Genomic DNA, 12,540 nt, shown 5'->3' with positions numbered 1-12,540 from the left:
CAGCTACGCCCACACCCCTCCCCAATGCCCCAACCCCCAGGTACGTCACTGTCTGTCCCCTTTTCATCTGTCAGCTACACCCACACCCCTCCCCAATGCCCCAAACCCCCAGGTACGTCACTGTCTGTCCCCTTTTCATCTGTCAGCTACGCCCACACCCCTCCCCAATGCCCCAACCCCCAGGTACGTCACTGTCTGTCCCCTTTTCATCTGTCAGCTACGCCCACACCCCTCCCCAATGCCCCAACCCCCAGGTACGTCACTGTCTGTCCCCTTTTCATCTGTCAGCTACACCCACACCCCTCCCCAATGCCAAACCCCCAGGTACGTCACTGTCTGTCCCCTTTTCATCTGTCAGCTAAGCCCACACCCCTCCCCAATGCCAAACCCCCAGGTACGTCACTGTCTGTCCCCCACTGACCTGTCACAGACTCGCTCCAGGGCTCGGTACTGTTACTCCTTCTATATAACCTTGTTATTGTTTTTATTGTGTTACTATTTCCTTTTTTTTAGCAAATATTTGTCTTACTGTTTAACTGCATTGTTGGGAATGGGCTCGTACTGTAAATCATACCTCGGCACTTTCATTAACCTCTGACTTCCAATCTCATGACTACTCAACAATCACTGATTTAGTAACGTTAAGTTAAAGACTGATACATCCCCTTCCTTCCCTCGTGACATGAATACATCTCCTGTTGTAGTATTCTGAGTGAGGTGACTGAAGTGTCTGTGGAAGTCTCTGTGTTAGTGTGATGGTTTGACTCACCCTGCTGTCCCTGTCCCATCTCCCTGTGTTGAGTGAGCCGACTGAAGCGTGTCTGTGATAGTCTCTGTGATGGTCTGACTAACCCTGTCTGTCACTTCTTATCTCCCTCCACTCCCTCAGTTGTACCAGACGATTCTACAGCCTACTAACCCTGTCTGTCTGTCATGCTCTCTATCTCCCTCCCAGAAGTAAGAAATCCCCAGCAGTACCACTACCAGAGAAGGAACCAGCCCCAGTACCAGCCCCAGTACCAGCCCCAGTACCAGCCGACGCTACAGCCTTATTTGGACCTCCCCTGGAGACAGCCTTCAGAGAGCAGAAAACTGAAGGTACAACTCTGCCACATCTATCTTTGTCACTGTCATTCTTTCTGTGTGTGTGTGTGTGGTTGTGATTGAGCGTGTGTGTGTGTATATGTGGTGTGTGTGGTTGTGATTTGAGCGTGTGTGTGCATATATGTGTTCGTGTGTGTGGGGTTGTGATTGAGCGTGTGTGTGCGTTCGTGTGTGTGGTTGTGATTGAGTGTGTGTGTGCGTATATGTGGTGTGTGTGGTTGTGATTGAGCGTGTGTGTGCGTATATGTGGTGTGTGTGTGTGTGTGGTTATGATTGAGCACGTGTGTGTGTATATGTGGTGTGTGTTTGTGTGTGTGTGGTTGTGATTGAGCGCGTGGTTGTGATTGAGCGTGTGTGTGTGTATATGTGGTGTGTGTTCATGTGTGTGTGGTTGTGATTAAGTGTCTGTGTGTGTATATGTGGTGTGTGTGGTTGTGATTGAGCGTGTGTGTGTGTATATGTGGTGTGTGTTCGTGTGTGTGTGGTTGTGATTGAGCGTGTGTGCGTATATGTGGTGTGTGTTCATGTGTGTGTATATGTGGTGTGTGTGGTTGTGATTGAGCGTGTGTGTGTGTATATGTGGTGTGTGTGGTTGTGATTGAGCGCGTGGTTGTGATTGAGCGTGTGTGCGTATATGTGGTGTGTGTTCGTGTGTGTGGGGTTGTGATTGAGTGTCTGTGTGTGTATATGTGGTGTGTGTGGTTGTGATTGAGCGTGTGTGTGCGTATATGTGGTGTGTGTGGTTGTGATTGAGCGTGTGTGTGCGTATATGTGGTGTGTGTGTGTGTGTGGTTATGATTGAGCACGTGTGTGTGTATATGTGGTGTGTGTTTGTGTGTGTGTGGTTGTGATTGAGCGCGTGGTTGTGATTGAGCGTGTGTGTGTGTATATGTGGTGTGTGTTCATGTGTGTGTGGTTGTGATTAAGTGTCTGTGTGTGTATATGTGGTGTGTGTGGTTGTGATTGAGCGTGTGTGTGTGTATATGTGGTGTGTGTTCGTGTGTGTGTGGTTGTGATTGAGCGTGTGTGCGTATATGTGGTGTGTGTTCATGTGTGTGTATATGTGGTGTGTGTGGTTGTGATTGAGCGTGTGTGTGTGTATATGTGGTGTGTGTGGTTGTGATTGAGCGCGTGGTTGTGATTGAGCGTGTGTGCGTATATGTGGTGTGTGTTCGTGTGTGTGGGGTTGTGATTGAGTGTCTGTGTGTGTATATGTGGTGTGTGTGGTTGTGATTGAGCGTGTGTGTGCGTATATGTGGTGTGTGTTCGTGTGTGTGTGGTTGTGACTGAGCGTGTGTGTGTGTGTGTGTGTGTGTGTGTATATGTGGTGTGTGTTCGTGTGTGTGTGGTTGTGATTGAGCGTGTGTGTGGGGTTGTGATTGAGTGTCTGTGTGTGTATATGTGGTGTGTGTGGTTGTGATTGAGCGTGTGTGTGTGGTTGTGATTGAGCGTGTGTGTGTGGTTGTGATTGAGCGTGTGTGTGCGTGGTTGTGATTGAGCGTGTGGTTGTGATTGAGCGTGTGTGGTTGGGATTGAGCGTGTGTGTGTGGTTGTGATTGAGCGTGTGTGTGTGGTTGTGATTGAGCGTGTGTGTGTGGTTGTGATTGAGCGTGTGTGTGTGGTTGTGATTGAGCGTGTGTGTGTGGTTGTGATTGAGCGTGTGTGTGTGGTTGTGATTGAGCGTGTGTGTGTGGTTGTGATTGAGCGTGTGTGTGTGGTTGTGATTGAGCGTGTGTGTGTGGTTGTGTTTGAGCGTGTGTGTGTGGTTGTGTTTGAGCGTGTGTGTGGTTGTGATTGAGCGTGTGTGTGTGGTTGTGATTGAGCGTGTGTGTGTGGTTGTGATTGAGCGTGTGTGTGTGGTTGTGATTGAGCGTGTGTGTGTGGTTGTGTTTGAGCGTGTGTGTGTGGTTGTGTTTGAGCGTGTGTGTGTGGTTGTGGTTGAGCGTGTGTGTGTGGTTGTGTTTGAGCGTGTGTGTGGTTGTGATTGAGCGCGTGTGTGTGGTTGTGATTGAGCGTGTGTGTGTGGTTGTGATTGAGCGTGTGTGTGTGGTTGTGATTGAGCGTGTGTGTGTGGTTGTGATTGAGCGTGTGTGTGTGGTTGTGATTGAGCGTGTGTGTGTGGTTGTGATTGAGCGTGTGTGTGTGGTTGTGTTTGAGCGTGTGTGTGTGGTTGTGATTGAGCGTGTGTGTGTGGTTGTGATTGAGCGTGTATGTGTGGTTGTGATTCAGCACTGTAACAACTCTGTGACTTGTGATCCACTAAGGCTGGCAGTGACACTAAAGACACTACACCAGAATAACACCAACAACAAGGATGCTTTTAATTACCTCCACTGCCTCTCTACCACCTCTAAAGACACTGTCCCTCTTTCCTGTCACCTGCACACACTGCCACTATGTCTTGCACACTAAACATTTCACAAGCACACGAGGGGTCAGAGGCACTATGAGGTTACATTTGATTCCTCCGTTGTTGGTTTGCTGTGATGTCATGTGGATGGATTTAGCTCTGCAGGCTCTGGGATGGGAAGCTCTTAGCTGGTTATGTAACTACCTGCTGAGGCATAGCTAATGTCACCACACACACACACAGTACAGCAACCTTTCCTTTTAACACTCTGTCCATTCAGAGATAGAACAGTGTGGATAATGTCCCTGCATGTAGTATCTCCCGTTCTCAATGGAGTGGAACCGTCCTGAGGAACTGATAGAGTTCCTATGATCTCTTCATTGTTCCCTCTTAGTCAGGTAGTTTTTGAAAATACATTTTGTTCTGAGGGACTAAATGAAAATAAATCCATCTCTTTTGAAGTAATGGTTATAGATGAAGTGTCTCTTTTTTAGCACAGGGTTTGGTTATTTTTGACCTGACATGTTTAGGCTAATGCTAACATTACTTTATTTTTAGCAATTTAAAGTCCCCCTGAGGTATTTTTTATTTAGCTCATGATACTGAAACCTCTTCTATGTTATGTCCCCTGTCTGTTCTGAATGTAGTGGGAATATCTGAGCAGGTGGTGTGTGACGTGTGGGGTGCTCCTCTACCTGAGTCTGAGTCACTGAGCCCAGACTTCTCTTTCACCAGAACCTTCTCCACAGGAAGTATGTTTTCTGTTTATGTTGCACTTCCTGGAATGACTCTGGAATGACTGCACGGAACCATCCACTCACCTCATAAACCAACTCACCCTCACGAATGAAACTAACGAGCGATCTGTGAATGAGCACGCCATTAACTCTCTCTCTTCCTCTGCAGCCTGTACTAATGCACTAATTTCATCCGTCATTAGTTTGAGAAATAATTAAATCCATATACCATAGAGTTTAGATTAGACCGGGTAGATTTACAAATGTTGAGCATCATGATTCAATCACCTCTTCCTCCCTGCATCTGCCGTGGGTTATGGGCCATATGCATGGTGGTGTATGGCATGGGGCTGTATAGTATTTCCTGTTCTGTGCTGGTGTGGTGCAGCCAGACACTAACCCCAGGGGCCTCTAGATGGTGCCACCCTTTATAGTGCCATGCTGTTTATGGCCGCACTGATGTCATTGCAGCTCCGCCTCCGCTTCCGCCCAAGAATGTCTCGACCTCCCCCCCTTCGACCAGCTCCCCCTCTGCAGATGCTGCCGGTAAGACCCCTCATCCCTCGATCCCTCCCTCCAGCCCTCCTCCCTCCCTTCCCTCCCTCCCTTCCCTCCACCTCATATATCTCCAAACCATCCCCTCTGTGTATGATTAATATTTCTCTGTATTGCTTTCTTTTTCTTGCATTTGCTCTCTCTCTCTCTCTCTCTCTCTCTGTCTGTCTCTCTCTCTGTCTGTCTCTCTGTCTGTCTCTCTCTCTGTCTGTCTCTCTCTCTGTCTGTCTCTCTCTCTGTCTGTCTCTCTCTCTGTCTGTCTCTCTCTCTGTCTGTCTCTCTCTCTCTCTGTCTCTCTCTCTCTCTCTCTCTCTCTCTCTGTCTCTCTCTCTCTCTGTCTCTCTCTCTCTCTCTCTCTCTCTCTCTCTCTCTCTCTCTCTCTCTCTCTGTCGGCTATCTCTCATTCTCATACAAACTGTTATGATCCTCTCTCCCTGCACATGACTGTCTGTCAGAATTGCCAGTATCAACAGAAGGCTCAGGAAGGAAGACCTCCATCCCAAACCTGGACAACATTTTCGGCTCAGCGGAGCCCTCTGCTTTTGGCGAAGAGTCTGCCGACAAGTGGGTCTGCTTCAGCGAGGAATTGGCAGCCTCTGAACGACCACCCCCTCCGAAGGACCCAGCCCCGCCCCTACCAACGTCCCCAGCCCCTCCAGAAGATCCCCCCGCCCCTCCTGTACCCACCTCCCCTCTCCCTTCGGAAGACCCTTCTCCTTCTCTCCCCCCTCTGCCCACCTCCCCTCTCCCTTCGGAAGACCCTTCTCCCTCTTTCCCCCCTCTGCCCACCTCCCCTCTCCCACAGGAAGACCCTTCTCCCTCTCTCCCCCCTCTGCCCACCTCCCCTCTCCCACAAGAAGACCCTTCTCCCTCTCTCCCCCCTCTGCCCACCTCGCCTCTCCCACAGGAAGAACCGGTCTCTTCTTTACTCACCTCTGCAACCCCTACAGAGGAACCAGCACTCCGCCTACCCACAGTCCCACCCGTGCCTGAAGACCCTACACCCCCACCCACACCACTTCCGCCAAAGGGCTATACACCACCCCCCACTCCTCCACCCACCATTGTTCCCCCTCTTGAATCACCCCCCAGTGTTGCCCCTGTTCTCCCTGTCCCTTCACCCCCCAGTGTTGCCCCTGTTCTCCCTGTCCCTTCACCCCCCAGTGTTGCCCCTGTTCTCCCTGTCCCTTCACCCCCCAGTGTTGCCCCTGTTCTCCCTGTCCCTTCACCCCCCAGTGGTGCCCCTGTTCTCCCTGTCCCTTCACCCCCCAGTGGTGCCCCTGTTCTCCCTGTCCCTTCACCCCCCAGTGTTGCCCCTCTTCTCCCTGTCCCTTCACCCCCCAGTGGTGCCCCTGTTCTCCCTGTCCATTCACCCCCCAGTGTTGCCCCTCTTCTCCCTGTCCATTCACCCCACAGCGTTGCCCCTGTTCTCCCTGTCCATTCACCCCCCAGCGTTGCCCCTGTTCTCCCTGTCCATTCCCCCCCCAGCGTTGCCCCTGTCCCTCCTGTGGTCCCCTCTCCTCCCAAAGCAAGAACACCTGTCTCCCCCACCAGCTCCCCTGGCCCTGCCGTTGTGGACGAGCCCTCACGCACCATCCCCCCACCCCTTGTCTTTGTCGAGAAGGAACAGAAGAGTCCTGAAGGGGCAGCTCCGCCTGTCCCACCTGCCCCATCGAACGAGGGCCTTGTTGAAACCGCCGCCTCGCCCAAAGATGTTGGCCAGGTGTCCCGTGCTGCGCCTCCCCCTCCTCCACCCCCTACGTACAGGGCAGTTGTGTCCTTGCCAGGACCCACGACAGGGGGCATGGGTAGTGGTGAGTACCCCCAAGCATCACACTCACCCATAACAGAAAAACCCACCTGACCTCTGTCAAAATCAGTCTATCTGTGTTGTAGAGATTTTCTGCTGTATCATGCTGTTAGCTAGTGTAAGCACATACTTGATAGGTTGTCATTGTTAATAAAGAGTTGGTTCTTAACTGACTATCTATTTAAGGCAATGATTAGATTGGTGTGGTTTGCTCTTTGCCTGGAGCGGCTCATTGAAATCTACTGTGAATAGGAGATATCGTCATTACATTCTTTAATGTTGCTAGATAAATGATGACTGACTCCCATATCACAATTGTCAAAGTTAACAACATTACATACTGTATATGAGCTGTGGAGGTACTGTACAGAAACCCTGCCTGCTCTTGTTTAGATGTCAGCTTGTCTTACAAAACAGTATATCACATTGAGGCTGTGTGTGTGGGGGGCTGTGTGTGGCTATGTGTGTGTGTGTGGCTGTGGCTGTGTGTGTGGCTGTGTGTGTGTGTGTGTGTGTGTGTGGCTGTGGCTGTGGCTGTGTGTGTGTGTGTCTTTGTGTGTCTTTGTGTGTGTGTGTGTGTGTGTGTGTGTGTGTGTGTGTGTGTGTGTGTGTGTGTGTGTGTGTGTGTGTGTGTGTGTGTGTGTGTGTGTGTGTGGCTGTGTGTGTGTGTTATCAGTAAGAATTGGGTTGAGAACTCTCAGCCAATGAACCCATTTCTCCCTGTCTATTTAACCTTCATGGCAGTGGGCTAAATACGGGTCACACAGAGTGTTTCTTGGTCTTAAACAAATCTACTTTTCAACAAAAGTATACACCTCATGCAGATGATTATGGGCTTAAAAAAAGAAGAAGACACGGTACCTTGCAGATATAGAGATGAAATGTATTACATTTTGAGTTTGCATCCCAATATTACACTTTATATATATCACACGAAAACTGAAATACAGGGGCGGTCCAGGCTGATCTGCCACCCTAGGCGAGACAAAGAAAGTGACACTCCCCGCAGAACTAGAATAGTTCCAGTAAGCAAAATGTTGTTGAAAAGACATCTAAAATATGTATTTTCCAGACGTTGAAGTTAGGTTCAATTTAAATGATGAATGAAAGTTGAAAATACATCATATTCTAGACATGTATGTTTTACCTGGACCTGTCCTGTTTTTAGGATGTTAGCATGTCAGCACATTTTTTTTATTTGATTCGGCTCAATGTAGGTTAGGTTATTTGATCGGAGGAACCTGCATGAGGTAAAAAGTTTCCTTCTCATTACATTATCATCCATTTTATCTCCAGCCTGTAATCTACAGAAAGGCCACATACTGTACTATTTCTACCATATACTATATCTGCTACATGATTTATATTAGGTCATTTTTTTGACAGAAAGTTGGTGGAGTGCTGAAGCGATACATCTCTCCAACAGCACCCTGGAGAGGCACGCTGGGAATGGACAAGATAAATAGTTTGTGTCCCTGCCTTTGACAAAGTGGGCACTGCTTATCACAGGGCAGCATCAGCGCTCACCTAAAATGCCTATATGCCACTGGTTGAGAGAAATTATCATTGTTTTTGGGCAGAATTCTGAGGTTTTATATTTGTTGTTAGAGGTGCATCTTGGTCCTCACCAACAGCACCATGAGCGGGCCAGTCTTGCTGAAATATAGCTAAACCGTTTGACGAGGAAAAACACTGGATGTTTGGCGTCTTCTTTTAAATAATGTTTATTAATTATGAAATTATTAAAAATATGAATAACAGTCCAGCCAGGAGGCCACTAGAGGCCTGCAGGAAAGGGCTACAGTGATTTACACCACACACAATCTTGCTTTACAATCATCACAAACTCTGTTATGTAGTATTGTTCTTCTGTAGACCAGACCGTGTAGTGTACATGACCATGATGAGGACAAGGATTGTTTGTTTAGTTTAACACAAAGGGAATGGGAAACCAGGATTGAGGACTGAAAACACAGCTGGGACAGATCTTGCTGACGCAGCATCGGAACGTCAGGATGAGTGGAAATTCTGGCCCGGAATGTCTTGTCCCACTCTGGGAAAATAGTCCCCCAATAAATGGACTGGCCCAAGTCAAATCAAAGTTTATTGGTTGCGTACACAGTTTAACAGGTGTTATAGTTGTGCACCGAAATACATATGTTCCTAGATCCTAACAATGCAGTCAAATGTAAGACATTACAATTTTTTTTATTAAAAGGCAAGTACAGTGGGACAAATCCAGTTTTCAACCCAAATAGCACTGTATCAAAATTCACACTGAACAGGCAACCATGGGACTGGTGTGTGTTGTGTTTCACTGGAATTCTTTCCAATTCAGCTCAGTAGCAATTCAATCAAACATAATGTTCTGTAAACAGGAAACCAGGTTAACCAATCATTATTCCAGAATGTACTAGATGTTCTTGACTCTGTCGTCTGGTCAGCTTTTTGTTTTCATGTTCAAAGATCTCCTCAGATTGTAATATTCTAACTCTCTGGACAGTGATGTCATGATGTTCTAACTCTCTGGACAGTGATGTCATGATGTTCTAACTCTGGACAGTGATGTCATGATGTTCTAACTCTCTGGACGATAATGTCATGATGTTCTAACTCTCTGGACAGTGATGTCATGATGTTCTAACTCTCTGGACAGTGATGTCATGATGTTCTAACTCTCTGGACAGTGATGTCATGATGTTCTAACTCTCTGGACAGTGATGTCATGATGTTCTAACTCTCTGGACAGTGATGTCATGATGTTCTAACTCTCTGGACTGTGATGTCATGATGTTCTAACTCTCTGGACGGTGATGTCATGATGTTCTAACTCTGGACAGTGATGTCATGATGTTCTAACTCTCTGGACGATAATGTCATGATGTTCTAACTCTCTGGACAGTGATGTCATGATGTTCTAACTCTCTGGACAGTGATGTCATGATGTTCTAACTCTCTGGACAGTGATGTCATGATGTTCTAACTCTCTGGACAGTGATGCCATGATGTTCTAACTCTCTGGACAGTGATGTCATGATGTTCTAACTCTCTGGACAGTGATGTCATGATGTTCTAACTCTCTGGACAGTGATGTCATGATGTTCTAACTCTCTGGACAGTGATGTCATGATGTTCTAACTCTCTGGACAGTGATGTCATGATGTTCTAACTCTCTGGACAGTGATGTCATGATGTTCTAACTCTCTGGACAGTGATGTCATGATGTTCTAACTCTCTGGACAGTGATGTCATGATGTTCTAACTCTCTGGACAGTGATGTCATGATGTTCTAACTCTCTGGACTGTGATGTCATGATGTTCTAACTCTCTGGACGGTGATGTCATGATGTTCTAACTCTCTGGACGGTGATGTCATGATGTTCTAACTCTCTGGACGATAATGTCATGATGTTCTAACTCTCTGGACAGTGATGTCATGATGTTCTAACTCTGGACAGTGATGTCATGATGTTCTAACTCTCTGGACAGTGATGTCATGATGTTCTAACTCTCTGGACAGTGATGTCATGATGTTCTAACTCTCTGGACAGTGATGTCATGATGTTCTAACTCTCTGGACAGTGATGTCATGATGTTCTAACTCTCTGGACAGTGATGTCATGATGTTCTAACTCTCTGGACAGTGATGTCATGATGTTCTAACTCTCTGGACAGTGATGTCATGATGTTCTAACTCTCTGGACAGTGATGTCATGATGTTCTAACTCTCTGGACAGTGATGTCATGATGTTCTAACTCTCTGGACAGTGATGTCATGATGTTCTAACTCTCTGGACAGTGATGTCATGATGTTCTAACTCTCTGGACGGTGATGTCATGATGTTCTAACTCTCTGGACGGTGATGTCATGATGTTCTAACTCTCTGGACAGTGATGTCATGATGTTCTAACTCTCTGGACGGTGATGTCATGATGTTCTAACTCTCTGGACAGTGATGTCATGATGTTCTAACTCTCTGGACAGTGATGTCATGATGTTCTAACTCTCTGGAGGATATTGTCATGATGTTCTAACTCTCTGGACAGTGATGTCATGATGTTCTAACTCTCTGGACAGTGATGTCATGATGTTCTAACTCTCTGGACGATAATGTCATGATGTTCTAATTCTCCGGATGGTGATGTCATGATGTTCTAACTCTCTGGACGGTGATGTCATGATGTTCTAACTCTCTGGAGGATATTGTCATGATGTTCTAACTCTCTGGACAGTGATGTCATGATGTTCTAACTCTCTGGACAGTGATGTCATGATGTTCTAACTCTCTGGACGATAATGTCATGATGTTCTAATTCTCCGGATGGTGATGTCATGATGTTCTAACTCTCTGGACGGTGATGTCATGATGTTCTAACTCTCTGGACAGTGATGTCATGATGTTCTAACTCTGGATAGTGATGTCATGATGTTCTAACTCTCTGGATAGTGATGTCATGATGTTCTAACTCTCTGGATAGTGATGTCATGATGTTCTAACTCTGGACAGTGATGTCATGATGTTCTAACTCTGGATAGTTATGTCATGATGTTGTAACCCAGATGTCTTCTTGTCCCCATACAGGAGCATCCTCTCCAGCTCGTCCTGCTACACCATCAGCTCCATCAGCGGTTTTCAGCAGCCCTCCCCCTCCCCCTCCACGCCCCACCTCACGACCCAAATTGCCCCCTGGGAAACCCAGCAAGGGGGACATGGTATGTGATATCGTCCATCTCTATTTACACTGTACTTAAACAGAAACAACAACAGCTCTAATCCTGCCTCAAAATGCACACTCCCCCTTAAGATGTTTATACTGTATGGTACCTCCATATCTTGAGATATCTGTACTTTCAATTTTTTATGGTTTCACTTTTAGCCCCCCAAAAATGTATGCTGAACTGTGAGGGTGTCTGAACATAAAAACAGTGACACTAGTAAATCCTGTAATCTCTCTCTCTCTCTCTCTCTGTGTCCCTCCAGAGCCGGCCCTTCAGTCCCCCGGGCAGTCACTCGTCCAGCCCCCCTTCCATTGCCCCCCTGGCCCGGGCCGAGAGCACTTCCTCTATCTCCTCCAACAACTCCCTGAGTGCAGCCACCACCCCCACCGTCGGTAAAAATCTCACCCTTTCTGTGTCAGGTGTGTGTACACCATCCTCTCCTATCTCTATCTGAGCTAGTGTGGTTATTTGTGCTACTGTGGTAGTCTGTGCTGTGTTGCCCGTGTTGCCTGTGTGGTTTGGTCAATTTCTCCTACCTAGATGGCCGCATCCATTTAAATGGGTATGGTAGTATGTGCCATGCGCACTGGTTTGAGTGTGTCAAGAACTGCAACATTGCAGGTTTTTCAGGTTTCCCGTGTGTATCAAAAATGGTCCACCACTCAAAAGACATCCAGCCAACTTGACACAACTGTGGGAAGCATTGGAGTCAACATGGTCCAGCATCCCTGTGGAACACTTTCAACACCTTGTAGAGTCCATACCCAGATGAATGAAGGCTGTTCTGAGGTCAAAAGGGGGTGCCCGAAGGTGTTCTTAATGTTTTGTACACTCAGTGTATATCTTCTCGAGTACAGTATTCACTCAATGTATTACACTGCATTTCTGTGAATGTGGTATAGGATTTTCAAGAATAGAAATGCCTAACAAGTCATAATGTAATGGTTAACTATACTGTAACCATTCACTCAGCTAGGGGAAAAGGAACCGACAGCACAGTATATTACAACACAATACAGGCCCTCATAAGGAACATATGGTATTAAACCCAGAGCGACATTGTAAATCTTCACTTAATTGAAGCATAATGTGGTTAAGGTTTGCTGGGTATTCACTGTGTTTGATACACAAAGCAATATGCATGCGTCTTATTTTCCTTAGATAAATAAGGAGAACAGTAGAAAATAGGCTTAGTGAGCGGAGAGCCCACAAGTGAAGTGCTGATCATACCTTGTGTTTCACATCCCGTTGATTTTTTTCCTCA

The 12,540-nt window shown here is 47.0% G+C and overlaps 1 protein-coding gene across 1 annotated transcript in view; it reads left to right on the top strand.

Moving 5' to 3' along the window:
• Positions 1 to 12,540, top strand: part of sgip1a (SH3GL interacting endocytic adaptor 1a) — a 121,108-nt gene that overhangs the window by 91,434 nt on the left and 17,134 nt on the right. Inside the window, exons 12-16 of the mRNA XM_036978612.1 lie at positions 956 to 1,098; positions 4,102 to 4,206; positions 4,663 to 4,737; positions 11,140 to 11,270; positions 11,539 to 11,668. Of these exons, the coding sequence (XP_036834507.1) occupies positions 956 to 1,098; positions 4,102 to 4,206; positions 4,663 to 4,737; positions 11,140 to 11,270; positions 11,539 to 11,668 (584 nt within the window). The remainder of the gene's footprint in view (positions 1 to 955; positions 1,099 to 4,101; positions 4,207 to 4,662; positions 4,738 to 11,139; positions 11,271 to 11,538; positions 11,669 to 12,540) is intronic.

This window comes from Oncorhynchus mykiss, chromosome 5 (assembly GCF_013265735.2).
Source record: "Oncorhynchus mykiss isolate Arlee chromosome 5, USDA_OmykA_1.1, whole genome shotgun sequence".
Classification (NCBI taxonomy): Eukaryota; Metazoa; Chordata; class Actinopteri; order Salmoniformes; family Salmonidae; genus Oncorhynchus; species Oncorhynchus mykiss.
Note: the sequence above shows the minus strand (reverse complement) of the source record. Positions and strands in the feature narration are given on the sequence as shown.